The sequence below is a fragment of the Vanellus vanellus genome, assembly GCF_965231255.1.
Source record: "Vanellus vanellus genome assembly, chromosome: 4".
NCBI lineage: Eukaryota > Metazoa > Chordata > Aves > Charadriiformes > Charadriidae > Vanellus > Vanellus vanellus.
The window spans coordinates 68,805,691-68,819,641 of NC_138909.1; the positions used below are offsets into that span (position 1 = coordinate 68,805,691).

At 40.5% G+C, this 13,951-nt stretch overlaps 1 protein-coding gene across 2 annotated transcripts; it reads right to left on the reverse strand.

The window, feature by feature from the left end:
* Positions 1-211: 211 nt before the first annotated feature.
* On the reverse strand, positions 212-6,359 carry LOC309671585 (toll-like receptor 1). Of its 2 annotated transcripts, none has more exons than XM_082482859.1 (3): positions 6,291-6,359; positions 1,648-4,170; positions 212-389 (listed from the first exon to the last, which is right to left on the reverse strand). In XM_082482859.1, the coding sequence occupies exons 2-3, from the start codon at positions 4,082-4,084 to the stop codon at positions 337-339; spliced, it is 2,490 nt and encodes an 829-aa protein (XP_082338985.1). In that variant the 5' UTR covers positions 4,085-4,170; positions 6,291-6,359; the 3' UTR covers positions 212-336. The 2 variants fall into 2 exon arrangements, with proteins under 2 accessions (XP_082338985.1, XP_082338984.1); XM_082482858.1 differs by having other exon boundaries at positions 212-392.
* Between the last annotated feature and the right edge of the window lie 7,592 nt (positions 6,360-13,951).

A 13,951-nucleotide genomic window follows, 5' to 3' on the forward strand; every position in this document is an offset into this window, starting at 1 on the left:
CTTCCCGTCCACTGCTTCATCTGGCTGCCTCCACACACACCTAGCAGGTGCCTGGTCAGCCAACTGGGCGAGTGTCAAGGGTCACAACCTCTTACTGGCTTGCTCACCGCGTGTGCTGCTCACGCGGTTCTCATCAGAGGGCTTTGAATTTCCATTAAGCCATAAGTATAATTACACAGCTCCTCATCACCAGTGAAATGACACCAGGAAATTTAATAATAGATAAAAAAGGAGAGGTTTATTAGATTGTCAAATTAAATCCAAGCACAGCAAGTGATTACATGTCTCCTATCAACAAATACCATTAGTTTAGTCAGTTTGATTTTAGCAGAGAAGTTATTTCCCAATGAATATTGCTCCTTTTTCACTTGCATGAAGACCCTCAGCACCTGCTAATAAAAAGGCAAGGTAACAGAGTTCAGTGAAAGTCTGGAGATAAAAGAGGATTTACCCCCAAACATCAAGCTTCTGAGTTTAAATACTTAAAAAATGACCTAATTCAGTGACAGTTCTGGTAATACCACTCTTTCTCAATGGTTGTGCAAGTTCTGTTTCCACTGTTCATTTGCAGCATTGCCAATTTTCTATAATTATGAGGACGTTTCCTGTTATTATTGTGTAAAATGTATTCTAAATACCTATAAAACCACATTACAATGTAGGTTACTTATTAGCTGCTGCAGGGAGATAGCAATAAAATATATTTTATAGTTTAACAGAGGAATTACAGCAGCACAACTGAGGAAAATTTTTGTAATGGAACGGCAACAGTTTGAGGCATCTCATTTTTCTTTGCCCTCTTACAGTTGAAAGAGTTCATAATAAGAAAAATATTTTATTGAAACATATAACTACGTTTTAGAAAACAGGAAAAACAGGCAACCCAATATAACTTGATATGATCATAGCAGAAAGCAGCAATATTATAACACTATAAAAATTTCCTAAGTTCAGCTATTATCTATTATTTTGAAGCTAATGAATAGCAAATTCTATGAAATCATGACTTGGTAGGTAAATCTAGGCAAGTGGTAATGTTTAGTACAGCAAAGGAAGAAGAATATTAAACATGGATTAACGGTTCCAACTTTCAGCTCCTATGCAGGAAACTTTCTGTCTGTGATGAAGGGAAAAACTTCCAGAAAAGGAAAACAGGCTGAAGGTGTAGGGATACTGTACCTTTGACATCTACTATACCAATGTACAGGAAGGGGTTTAAACAAGAGTTTTCTTCTTCTTTGTATTATTTAATTAAACCCAAGGAAGCAGATCCCTTCCACCTTAACCCCACAACATCCATGCCAGAACAAAGATTGAATGCATGCCTTGACAGTCCTGATGACATTGAACCAACCACTATTTTTGTTACTTTCACATATGGCTTTCAATGGAAAAAGCCCAAAATAAATGTAATCCAAGTCAACAGAAATAAATGTAATCACTATGAAAATTTCTCTCTCCTTCACTTTGTTGGTCATAGGCAACTACAGAAGACTTCTGACTACTTTCATTACTAGATTAAGCAATAGCAATTTCTGTATGTGTCCGATTACATTTTGCTCTAAACTAGAAATATTGTAAAAAACTATAAAAAATGGTTAACACAATTTAGTGCAAGACAGTCAAATCAGTTATTCACATACTCACTTAGACTACTAGTAGAAGTAACTTCACTCTGCTCATCATTTGCTTCAAAGGATAATGGCAGGTTAATGCTAATAGTCGCCCTCAGGTTAGCCCAGAAAAGGGCATGCTTGCTCCGCTCCTTCGGCCACTCCAGGTAGGTTCGCTTGGCCATGAGAGCCTTCAGCTTGTGATACCTGGCAGGGATAATGTACGGAGGGATTGGCTCCAGTAAAATGAGGATTAAGCTGTTGGAGTTCTCACTGAATAATTTGTGATGGGCAAAGTACAGCTCATAGTGACACCACTCGCTCTGCACGAAGTTGGGAGACAACACAAAGATCGACTTGTAGCTCTTCTCAATGCAGTTAATGATGTTCTCCACAATGCTCTTGCCAGGGATAAAGTTCCTCTCGTGCTGGCACAGCTGCACACTGCCCTCCCCCTTCTCCAGGTTTGGGATCAGCTCGTTCTTCACCCACAACGAATCACGCTCGCTGTAGGAAATGAATGCATGAAACTGCAGAGCCATCTCCTGCTCTTCAGGGTGGTTGTGCCAAGCTCTCCGCTTTGTCTGCGTCCACTGCCACATCATACGCACGTACCACAGCACATCCAGGTAGATGCACAGAAAGGCCACGACTGCCACCAGCACCAGCATCAGCAGCAGAGCCGTCACAAGCAAGAGCGTCGTGTTGCAAGCCAGTTCAGTCAGGTGGAAGTCCTTCAGCTGCGTTCCTCGCAAGTCTTCCGGGTACTCACACACGTACGCCTCCGGCCAGCCAAACAGCTTCCCGCCAGACCGCCTCTCCAGACGGATGAAGTCTTGCAGCTCACAGGAACACTTGAACGGGTTGTGCCCGGCCTGTAGCTCCCTGACCCTCGGGCAGCTCTGGAAGAAGTCGGCCGATGGGGTGAGGATCAAATTCATCTCTATGTTCAGGAACTCCAGGGACGTAAAGCCACTGCACCCCGGCAGGTCAGCCAGCCTGTTGGATGCCAGGTTCAGCTCTTTCAAGGATTTCAGCTCAGCCATCCCCTTGGGGACACTGCTGATCTGATTGTTTTGTAGCTCGAGTTTTTTGATGTTGACTGGCAAGCACTCAAACACAGAATCTGTCAACTGATTTGAGGACAGGTCCAACTCTGACAGAGACTCAGCCCACTGGCATTGCACACCCGCTGCATCATGACTCAGCAAGTTGCTGCTGATGTCCAGATATTTCAGCGATTTCATACGGCTGGTCATGAAGCTTACCTTGGAAAGGCTTTCAAATTTATTCCTCTGCAAAATAAGTAATTTGAGATCTGCCAGAGTACCACAGTTCTGGAACAATTCATCTGTCAGGGCATTGTGAGAAAAATTTAAATACTGAAATGAGCTTGTTCTATTGGGGCAAAGCATATGTGGCATATATGCGTCATATATTGTCAAACTGGTAATATTCATCTCTGAAAACTGTCTGTATAGAATCTCCTGGTTGAAATAATAAACCTTATTATGAACATGCTCCAAAGTCAGCACTTTCATGGAGCTACCTAAAGAGATTATTTGTTCCAGAGGGCTTAATAAGGGTAGAAATTCATATTCAGTCAGCTCCCCCAGTGGTCCTCGAAAAGTCAAATTTCTCACGGTCAAGTACTCCACAGGTGAATACCAAATAAGCAGGAAAATTTGCAAAATGATAGACCATTGTAAATCTACAGTGTCAAGCATCAGAGCTGTTGTCTTGATTTTCTTCAGAAGCGTTAAAGGAGGAGCAGGGAAATCTTTGTGGCTCAAGGTATATCTTATGTTAACTATTCTTAAGTTTTCTGAAGTGGTCAATCCATCATACAAGAGGGAAAAACTGAAGTTTTGGTTTGCTGCAAAAACAATATGGAGGCTCCTTGTATTCAAGGCTGTCAGACTCTGAGGCTCATACAGAGAAAAGTCTTCTAAGGTTAGGAAGACAGTGTGCAGCTGCAAATGTACAATACACCTGAAGTCTGACCTTCGCATCATTGTGGCACTTAATCCTAGGTACTCCAAACGAAACATGTTACCAAATTCCTGACAGATGGGCAGGGCAGTAAACTTATTGAAAGAAAGATCTAGATGTCTAAGATAAGCAAGAGTTTGGCAGTAAACTTTCCAAATGTTATTATGAGATAAATCTAAGTATTCTAAATCTTGACTAAAAATGAAGACATTGAAGTCAAGCTCTGTAATTATATTATGAGAAAGATTTAATACTTGAAGGTCAGAAAGAGAAATAAATTCTGAGATACTAAGTCCAGAGATCCTATTATACGATAAATCTAATATCTGGGTATGGACTGGAATGTTTTTTGGAACATTAGTTAGCAAACTGCTTGAATAATTTGCAATAAATTCATTTTCCACAGTTGGCTGGATATTATTCCATAACGTGAATGTAAAGACAGAAGCAAAGACAGAGATATTTTTAAGGGGTCCCATTATGCCTTCCAGGTTTATCTTGATTTGTTACAGAAACATAGATGCATATCTTTGCTGATCAATATTTCTCAGTGATGAGCCCAACCCTATGAAAAGAAAACACATGGAATTTGCTGAAATTGTTGAACTGTTGAATTTTCTTTTTTTTTTGCTAAAATAAAATTCAATACAAAATTTATGTAATAAAAAATTTATTTCTACATAGTCTTGTTCTAAGTTCTTATCTATCCTCCTCACGCCCATTCTTTAATTCCAGTTACTGATTTTCTCAGTTAAGTAGAATCTTTCTCTATAATGGTAGGAACACAATTAGTGGTAAGTTAAAAAAAAAAAAAAAAAACCAAACACAAAGATGTTAGGAAATACAAATTTCTCAACAATATTCAAAAATTCAAAACCAGTACAAACAGACATCAATGCATTTAGAAGTAAAGGAGAACACAACAAGACACTCACCTGCTCTTTCCCTACACACCATGTCCAGACACATCTGAGGACAGAACTCCAAAGGCCCCATGGACCCTCACAGGAAGCGGTGCAAAAACAATCTCTTCAGTCTAAGAGCCAAGGGATATTCCTCTTCACACCCAGCCAAAGGATATTCCTCTTCACACCCCAAAGACCCAGGATATGGCCATGCACCCCCTCAGGCTCAGCCGATCAGAGAAGCTGATTAGCTTTGTCTTTGCTATAGCACAAAGACATAAGGGCCCACTTTTCCAGTAAGCCAAGAAGCTTGAGGAGGAATTATCCTGTCTCATTAATATTGTAATGCCAGTCTGTCCAAAAGCATACAAATGGGAAAACCACAGCATAACCAGACACTACATATGAAGCAGTGGTACCCAAAATCTGAAAGAAAACACTTGACACTTCCAAAGACTCCAGGATTTCCTAGGTTTCCTACATTTTCCAAATAACCCCACAGCTGCAACTTGACAAAGAACCTCTCTAGAAACAGTGAGGGACAATGAGTCTAGTTCTAAGGATCAAAAAGCCCAGGGAGGGAAAATTTTGTGGATACGGAAAATGGTACAGTAGAATTAATATATGGTCATGTCTGCCAATAGCCTACATAGATTTGGAGAAGCATCAGTCCTATCATGGAAAAGCCTGACCTGGGCATTACTCTCTTGTCATCAAGCATTTAATGCAACACACAGACAACCTGTAGCATGAGCAACTCATAAACTCTTTCAGGAGACAAGCAGCCCTGATTTTTTTTCCTGTGCTGATTTTGTTTGAAAATAAAAACACCCAAAGTTTTAAAATTCTGCCCCTGTGCAATCTTTTGTTAAATAAAAAACAGAAGTCTATTTTTTCAGTTCTAGGTTATAACACGTGTTAATCCCCAATGACTTGGTTGACTGATACCAAAACTCAGCTTTTCCCCTTCAAGTCTCCTACCAAGCTTAATCAAGTTTTCTTTCAAATACATAAAGCAAAAATATGTGTAATTAACATCACCAAAAGCAATAAAAGAATAATCAGTAAAGCATAATTTTCTACATCAACAGAATCCAATTGAGAGATCAAATTCTGTCTTCAGAAAGGGTATCTGAGCACAGAATAGAAATGAAGCTGGGAAATTGCTCAAAGTACAATATCACTCACAAGAAGAACCAAGACAAGGAAAACTGATTTAGCTTCCTTCAAAGAGCAGCTGACTCTGGTTTTTAGAGTCCAGGTTGGTAAAGAACCTCTTGAATCAAATAAACTCTGATCTGGAACTATCTGGAGGAACTTCCCCCTGAGCAAAGGGGACATCAGCAACAAATCAAGAAATTTTCTGAGGGCAGAAAAAAACAATGGTCCATGCTTCAGTGCCAGAGAAGCTTTAATTTACTCTTCATGCTATGCTATACACTGCAAGAAGGGATTATCCACACTGTACAGCACTGAAGAGTTCCACAGTCAAAGAATTAAGCAGATACGTCTAGCAAAGCAATATACCCCTCAAGTTACCCTTCCAGTGCTATTTTATGATGCTATTAAATTATAGTTGGCTGAGAATGAAAATTGCCATACCAAACTTTTTTTTCTTCTTTGTTGAAATTCAACATACAGATGAGCATTTTCACAGAAATTTCAAAATACAAGAATATCTTCCAACAGTGATGAAACACCAGCACCCAAGCTTTGATGGAGCCCAAACTACATATAACAAAAAGAAAAAAAAATAAATAATGGAGCAAATATAACCCACCTTTTGTGCGTGGAATTCATCTCCAATCGAAGAACCAGCAAAAGACCTCTTCATACTTGGTTAACATCCTCAAAACAGAATTTCAAACATATGTAATCTTCAAGCTGGGGAATCTCACATGAGATGCTAATTCCTTAATAATTACTACTTCAGGAAGTAGAAGGAACAGGGTTTTCTTATACAGGCTATATAATTCTAAGAATTAATCAAATTTCCCTGCAATGCAGGTATTAAGAGCATAATGAAATGAAACTTTTAACAGACTTGAAATACATTTACTTCTGTAATATTTGCATAGCAGTATGGTTCAGGAGGAAATAAACCTATCTGAGGTACAGAATACTCACCAAAGCCAGATTGTTTAAATAATTCTGCATTTCTAATTTCATGTCTGCTTCTGATGGTTACACAGAAGTTCTAGAAATTCACCAACTGCATCTCCTCTTCTGCACACACAGAAAAGAGGAAGCAGAACCCTCACTACTAACTTCTCTTCATATCAAAATCTCTCACAGACCTCTACCCTGCTGAGCAATTTTCCTCAGCAAGCAGACTAATTAATGTAGCACATTGACAGAGGGCAAAAGCTTAGATCTCAAAAGCTAGTAACAGGGGCAAACAGGCACAGTTCAAAACCTTTACAAGTCAGTCATCTTTACACTAGAGATGCCTCGGATAGTTATCAGGGATGCACCACATTGTAGCTTTCTTCAAAAAATTATAAAAAATGAACTCTGTGGTACGAAAGCTGTAAAGAAGCCATGAAGAACACAGCAATATTGGGCAATCTCAGGATGGAGGAATCCAATAAAGCAGTGATTTAATTAATGTCTTGAACAGGGACATAAAACTAGCGAGCAAATCAACAGAGCAGAGAGTGAGTGCCTTGCAAAGGTAGATGTAAATAGCTAAAACAAACAACTCACTCCCATAAGCCTCCAAAGTAATAAAACATGCTTCAGTAAGATTAATTAGCAAGTGAGAAAGAAGCAGAGATTAATAAATGAATGAAGATTTATTTAATCTTAATGAATTTTAAGATTAAATTCATCAAGTATGTGATGAATTCTTCAGGTATGAGCAAACTAGGGGGAGAGGGGGCACCTGTGCCCATTCTGGACTGAGTCTAGAGCTCACTCCACCCCATAAAACAGCACCTCGGAGAAGAGATGAAGGCAAGAAGGGATTCAGCTAAAGAAAGAAAGAAGTCTGAAAATTTTTTCACTATAGCAGTGCCAGTTATATTTCAAGCTTGCATGAGATTCCTTTGAAACTTTTCTTTTGCAGTTGCCTTTTCAATTTTGTAAAGAATAATTTAATCCTTTAACACTGAAAGAAAATTTGTCAGTTTGAGATTGACAAGTAAGACAGACTGAACTGAAACTGAACTGAAACCATTCTACTTTCCTCAGTGTAGTGAATCTGAGAAATACATTACAGAAAACTGAGATGTCTGTGAGCCAAGACAAGACTGGGGATAATGAATGTTTCTCAATAAGAAGCAATAGTCTGCTTGTTACCTGATATTCTCTTGTCTTCAAGTTAAAGGAGAATAGTCCTCAAAAGGCATTTGGTCGTGTGCAGAGAGCATAAGATAATCAGTACCCTCTATCCTATTCTTCCAATTGTTTGTGCTACACTACTAATATGTATATATTCAAACTATGTCGCTTCAAGAGAAATCTGAAAAAAAAAAAAAAAATCTACTTTCAAATCTTTATTTCTTCTTAGGATAAAATTTCAGAAATATCCAGGGACTAGGTGAAAGATAGATATGATTCTTCCACACGTGCTTAATTTTCTTTTTCATTCCTTATCCTGGCCTTCAGTCAAATTATGTATGAGTACCTTCAAACTTTCTTTAGAATATCCTATGAGGCAACAAAATTAAGAACTGTTATAACACATGACCCATGATTTGGGGGCTAACACTGGAGAAAATATCCTTTATAGTCATATCCCTTTTAATTCAGCAGTATCCTCAAGTCTTCAAACTTTACAAAAAGAGCATTATCAAGATATAAGCAGAGAAGCAATCCAGTGGGGTAAGCAAACCAAGATCATAGCGAGAAATTGTCTAGTTGTTTAAAGAGTGAGAGATCAAAATTGAGGTTTTAAGAGTTTTTCCAATACAAACTCGGTATAAACTGACTAAACTTTCATATAAGAAATGTACAGAATGCATTGAGCTATGATGGTTCAGTATTAAGGCATGCACTTTGCAAGTTACGGGCATAATACATTACTCTAATGTTAAAAATATGTCTTTCATATGGATGAAACATATAATCAAGTTAGACCCATTCCTGAACTGCAGAAAAACTATTTCCACTAAATCACTGTGACCCCTCTAACTATGGCTGTAGTGCTAATAGAAAGAGACTGCTATTCGTCCAGATTCTTTGGATAAATTTACTGAACATAAGCAACTTTACTCTAATTTCTTACCCATACACTTGAAGGTACATCATACACTTACTAATAACCCTCTATGGAAAACATGGCTCATTTTCAAGTAAGATGCAGAATATAAAACAGCTTTAGCTAACTAGCAACCACAAAAAAAAAAATCAATAAAATGAAAAGTTTCTCACCAGAAATCCCTGCTCTCCGAAAAAGCAAACTATGCACTGAGGAAAAGACAAAAAGAAAACTTCCTGTAACCCTATCCTACTGTGTAACCGTACTTAGGAACGCCCAAATTTTTTATATAAATATTTGCGCCACCTACTGACAGTTTATGAAATGGCATTTGCTTTCCTCCAGATGTATTTTCCACATAAAACATTACTGTAATTTCCCCATTACTTAATTACTATTCATATATATAATATATATTTATATGTGTTTTCATTCTTTGCAATAGATTAAGTGGGGGAAAAATTAATCTTTTTACCAACTTTCTGTCTTCATCAAATTAATATGAGAATAAGTACTTTTTTAAGCAAGTTTTATATTGCTATACCAATTTAGTTGTCAAGTTCTTATCAAGGCTCGTTTGCCTTATTTTAATTTCCATTTAATGGGAATGGAAAAATAATCTCTCTCTCCTGCTCCAGCGGTGTTGTTATTGGGTTAAATATTGGACATGGAAACAGAGGGTGAGGTCTTTATTCTTTTTTTTGTTTTTTTTTAATTCAAACAGAGCAGCAACTTTGGTACCGAAGGCCCAAACACTTGGGTTATTGTCCTGGCAAAGACATAAGCCAGACTTTCTTTATTTCTGTATAATGTTGGTCAGAAATTCCATCTTAGATGGAACTGCCACACTACGTCCTACCTTTCTGAGTTACCATACCATAACACATTCAAGATTTAACATTTCAGTGATTCAGGAAGCAGAGGAAACAATGTTAAAAATTACTTTTTCACCTTAAAGGTTATTCTATACATTGTATCTAATGTATCAGCTTCAAGTGAAAAGACACCATCCAAAAAAGGAAGGGAAAGATAGGACAGGTAGTAAGCGACAGAATATAGACAATTCATATCCTCTGCTGTTATGCCAATGAGCCTTATGGTGGTACTGTATGACTCTTTCTCCATTTCTGTCAATACAGACAAGAGTATTCACAGCTGGTTTCCAAATGACACCTTATAACATTTTACACACAAAACCTCACCATTGTCTGCCCTTAGCTGGAAAGATTTTGCTATCCATCCTTAGAATGAGATAAAATCCTAAGGTAAGACCTTGCTTCTACCAAACATTCATTCCCATTTTGTAATATAGTAGTTTAACCACTTGAATATAACCTACATATTATTCTAATGAATACAGAACCAGACAAACATTTGGTTAACATGTACTAACTGTAGTAAATTAGAGACTGTTACTCAAGAGTATCTCTTCAATTAAGTGACAATATGAGCTGGCCACTGCATAGTTCTCCAGTTCTGCCTATGTACTATAAAGATAGATAAAGCATATGTTAAACAGCAAAATAAGCATATTACCATTAATTGCATGCAATTAGCCCTCAGATTTACCAGTGGAATCGCTGGAAGAAGATTAATATATTCCTCAAATGTTATGCATATTCTGTGTTTTGTTAAAAGTAGCCAAATGTAGTAATTTCCTTCCATATTTTCTTTATATTTATTTATTTATTAAGAGCCAAATATTTTTTCAGAAACCCATGAGGAAGATGGTAACACTCCATTTAGAGTAATAAACTTCAGTGAAATTTGAGGTGAGTGGAAGTGTTCAATCGCTATTGCTTATTTATTCCAAAACCATTTGCAATATTACTATAGTGAGAAAATACAAGTGAAATTAATTACTGGGAAAGTGAAAGAAAATTAGAAAATGCAAGAGCTAAATTCAACAGAGTAATTTAAGAACTTAGGAAACTAATACACCCTTCTATCCCAATAGACAGGCATACACATTTATGCACTTATAATGTTAATTTCATCCTGAAGTAATAACTTTACATTACAATGGCGATTAATACTGTCTTGCAGTACTAAAACATGCATGGCCTTGTATAGAATCTGCAAAACTGACAGTGTAAGATCTACTTTACAGTCAAAATTACCATCCATCATGGGGAAAAACAATCTCCAGCTATTGAGCTTCATCTATCGTAACTCCTCCTAAAACACTGCCATTACTCTTTCACAAACTCCACTGAAACACACAGGGAAATCCTTAGGGCCACTCCAGATTTGATTTTCAATAAATACACCTAAACATTATTAAATTAATCTAACAGATGCTGGAACTACCAGCATGCCCTGATACTTTAACTAGCATTGAAAAGCCTTCAAAATAAACCTATTATTTGGTGATACAAACATTTGCTCTGCTACCGCCTACCTTAACAGGAAACTTCAGAGATTTTTGCCTGGTAAGTGCATTAAGTCACGTAGCATGATCCATATTTGCAAAGCACACTTCTGAGAACTAGGGCTTTATTTTTGTGACCTCCTCTCACAGCTCTCCTCAGTGATTCACAACATCACCCATTATTTTGCTTCTTGTGGCAACAGTAAGCACTTCACTCTTCAGCAAAGAAAGGCTACTGATGGAAAGGGCGCTGTGACAAATCATGGAACTTCCTTTTATCACAGTGAAAGGGCGTGCTTCACCTTAAAATGAAGGGGCAAAACGAGGGAAGGGTATGCGGAATTAGATGAAGAACCACAGGGGGTTGGGCAAGAGCCCGCAATCCCCTTGTTCAACCCTGTACAATTCCTGGCCTGGCCGCAGGCGCCCAGCCCCTGCACCAACTTACTGGAAGTAGGCGTACGCGCCTCCCAGTTTATTTTAGCGACATTTCCTGTAAGCACAGATGCAACGAAGGTGCAAAGTGGCATCAGAAAAAGCTAAATCTCAGTTGTTAATTCTGCAACCCTACACTTCAGTAGGTGGTTAGATGCAGCCCCCTTTGAAGAAAGATTAAACCTTCTACCAAAAAAAAAGAAAAATAATAATAATTTGACGTCAGCTTAGTGACTAGACTTATTTACACTTAAAATGCCTCAGCACGAACGTTATCGCATCAGCGTTGTCAAACATTACCCCTTTTGCCGCCTCAGCGAGGAGGCGTCCGCGCCCCGCCGGGAGCTGGGGGCCCTGAGGGGGCGATAATGGCGGCGGGGGCGGCTCTTCGTGGCGGGTCAGCGCTGCCGCCCCGGCCCGCAGCCTGGAGCGCGGGGGCGGCTCGCAGCAGCCCCTTCGCAACAGGCGGTCGCCTCAGAGAGACAGAGGGAGAGCGGGGGAAGACGAGCCAGTCCTCCCTCCTCCTCCTCCTGCCCCTCCTCCCTGCGGCCCGGCCGGCCGGCTGCTGCCCGGCCCGCTCTGCCGCCTCCTCCCCCCGCTCCGCCGCCGCTGCTGCCGACGTGGCGGGGCGGGGAAGGGGAAGGAGCAGGGGCCGCGCCGGCCAAGGGACTGCTGAGCGGTAAGGAGCACGGCGATTTCTTCTTTTTCTGCCGCTTTTGAAACTGGCTGCGGGCTCCTCACTAATAACTGCCCCACGGGAGATTTCGAGAGGGGGAAAAAAAAAAAAAGAAAAAACCAACAACCAAAAAAAAGGGGGAATCTGTGGTCGCCGCGGGTTTGAGGGAGCACCGCTCCAGCTGCTCCTGCTTTGCCCCTGGGGCGCCGGGGGCAGGTGGCAGCGGGGAGCTGCCGGCGGGGCAGCCGCCCGAGGGGGTTTCGCCTCAGCTCGCCGTGCCCGCAGCGTCCCGCGGCGGGAGAAGCGACAGCAGCCGTCGAGCGAAAGGGAAGCGCCGTGCCCGCCGGCCACAAAAAAAAGTTACCCCTCACGGAGGCGTCGGTCCGCGTCGGAGGGCGCCCCGTCGGCGGCTGGGCTTGGCTTGGCTTTCGAGGCAGGATTAATCTCCTCAGGCTGCGGGTCGGCAGGTGCCGCTGCCGCCGGCCCCTGAGGGGCTGCCTCTGGTCGCCTCAGAGTGGCTGGTCGCTGCGGGCCGGGGGCTTGCCCGCCGCCCGGCCCGGGGCTGGCCTTGGCATCTCCCTCATAGAGTCATAGAATGGTTTAGGCTGGAAGGGACCTTGAAGATCACCGAGTTCCAACGCCCCTGCCATGGGCAGGGACATCTCCCACCAGACCAGGTTGCTCAAAGCCCCATCCAGCCTGGCCTTGAACACCTCCAGGGATGGGGCATCCACAGTTTCCCTGGGCAGCCTGTGCCAGTGTCTCACCACCCTCAGAGTGAAAAATTTCTTCCTAATATCTAATCTAAATCAACCTTCTTCCAGTTTGAAGCTATTCCCCCCCTTGTGAACTACCTGTGGAGAGTAGTTTGCTTTGGGCAGGATTGTCCAGGTTGATTTAGATCAGTAGAGTCTCAGGGGTGACCCCCCAGGTTAAGCATGGCTGTGGTTTCAGACAGATGTTGTGGTAGTTCACTGTTATCTCCTTTGCTCCTGTGAGGAAGGTTTAGCAGACAGCTGTGGGCACCTTGGCCCGAGTGGTCCCCAAAGATGACGCAGTCCTGCAGAAATTCATGTGCACCTCTGTGTGTCATCCTTTACCAATTGTACCAGTGTAGGGCATTTTCTGACTGAGATCCAACCCCTGTGCAAAATTATGATGCATGTGTGTACGTATTTTACAGGGTTTGGTAGAAGATCCTCATAGCTGATGGTAGAATTTGGTTTCCACATACAAAATTTTTTTTTAGGTGATGCTGCCCATCATAGAGTGACTACTGTTAAAACAATGGCAATATTTACCTGCACTAATGCATTTTATAGTATTTGCTATATTTGTAATGGAAAACTGCAAACACTTGTGGCAAATGCAAAGATTCTGACTTGTAAATGCATGTTTTCTAAAGATGATTAAGTTACAGTGTAAGCTAAAGTAATATAAGTGGCACCAAGTGCTTATTTGTGTATTTATGTTTCTTATTCATTGATCCCAAATACTGTTCTTGGAACTGTTCAAACAGTTGATCTACATTCAAGTTAGATTAACAGGCTGCTAAAGCCGCAGATGTACATGATTCTTTAGGCTTTAATAAAATATACTAATTTAAATACTTGCTTCTCAGGCAGACTTCTCCTAAATCCCAGTTATATTTTGCTTTTTGCCTTTCTTTTTTTCCACATTCTTCAGTCTCTCTTAGAACCTCAGTCCTTCCTAACAGGTACAAAGCTTTGAACCGTATTTAATTAATATGGGAGTCAA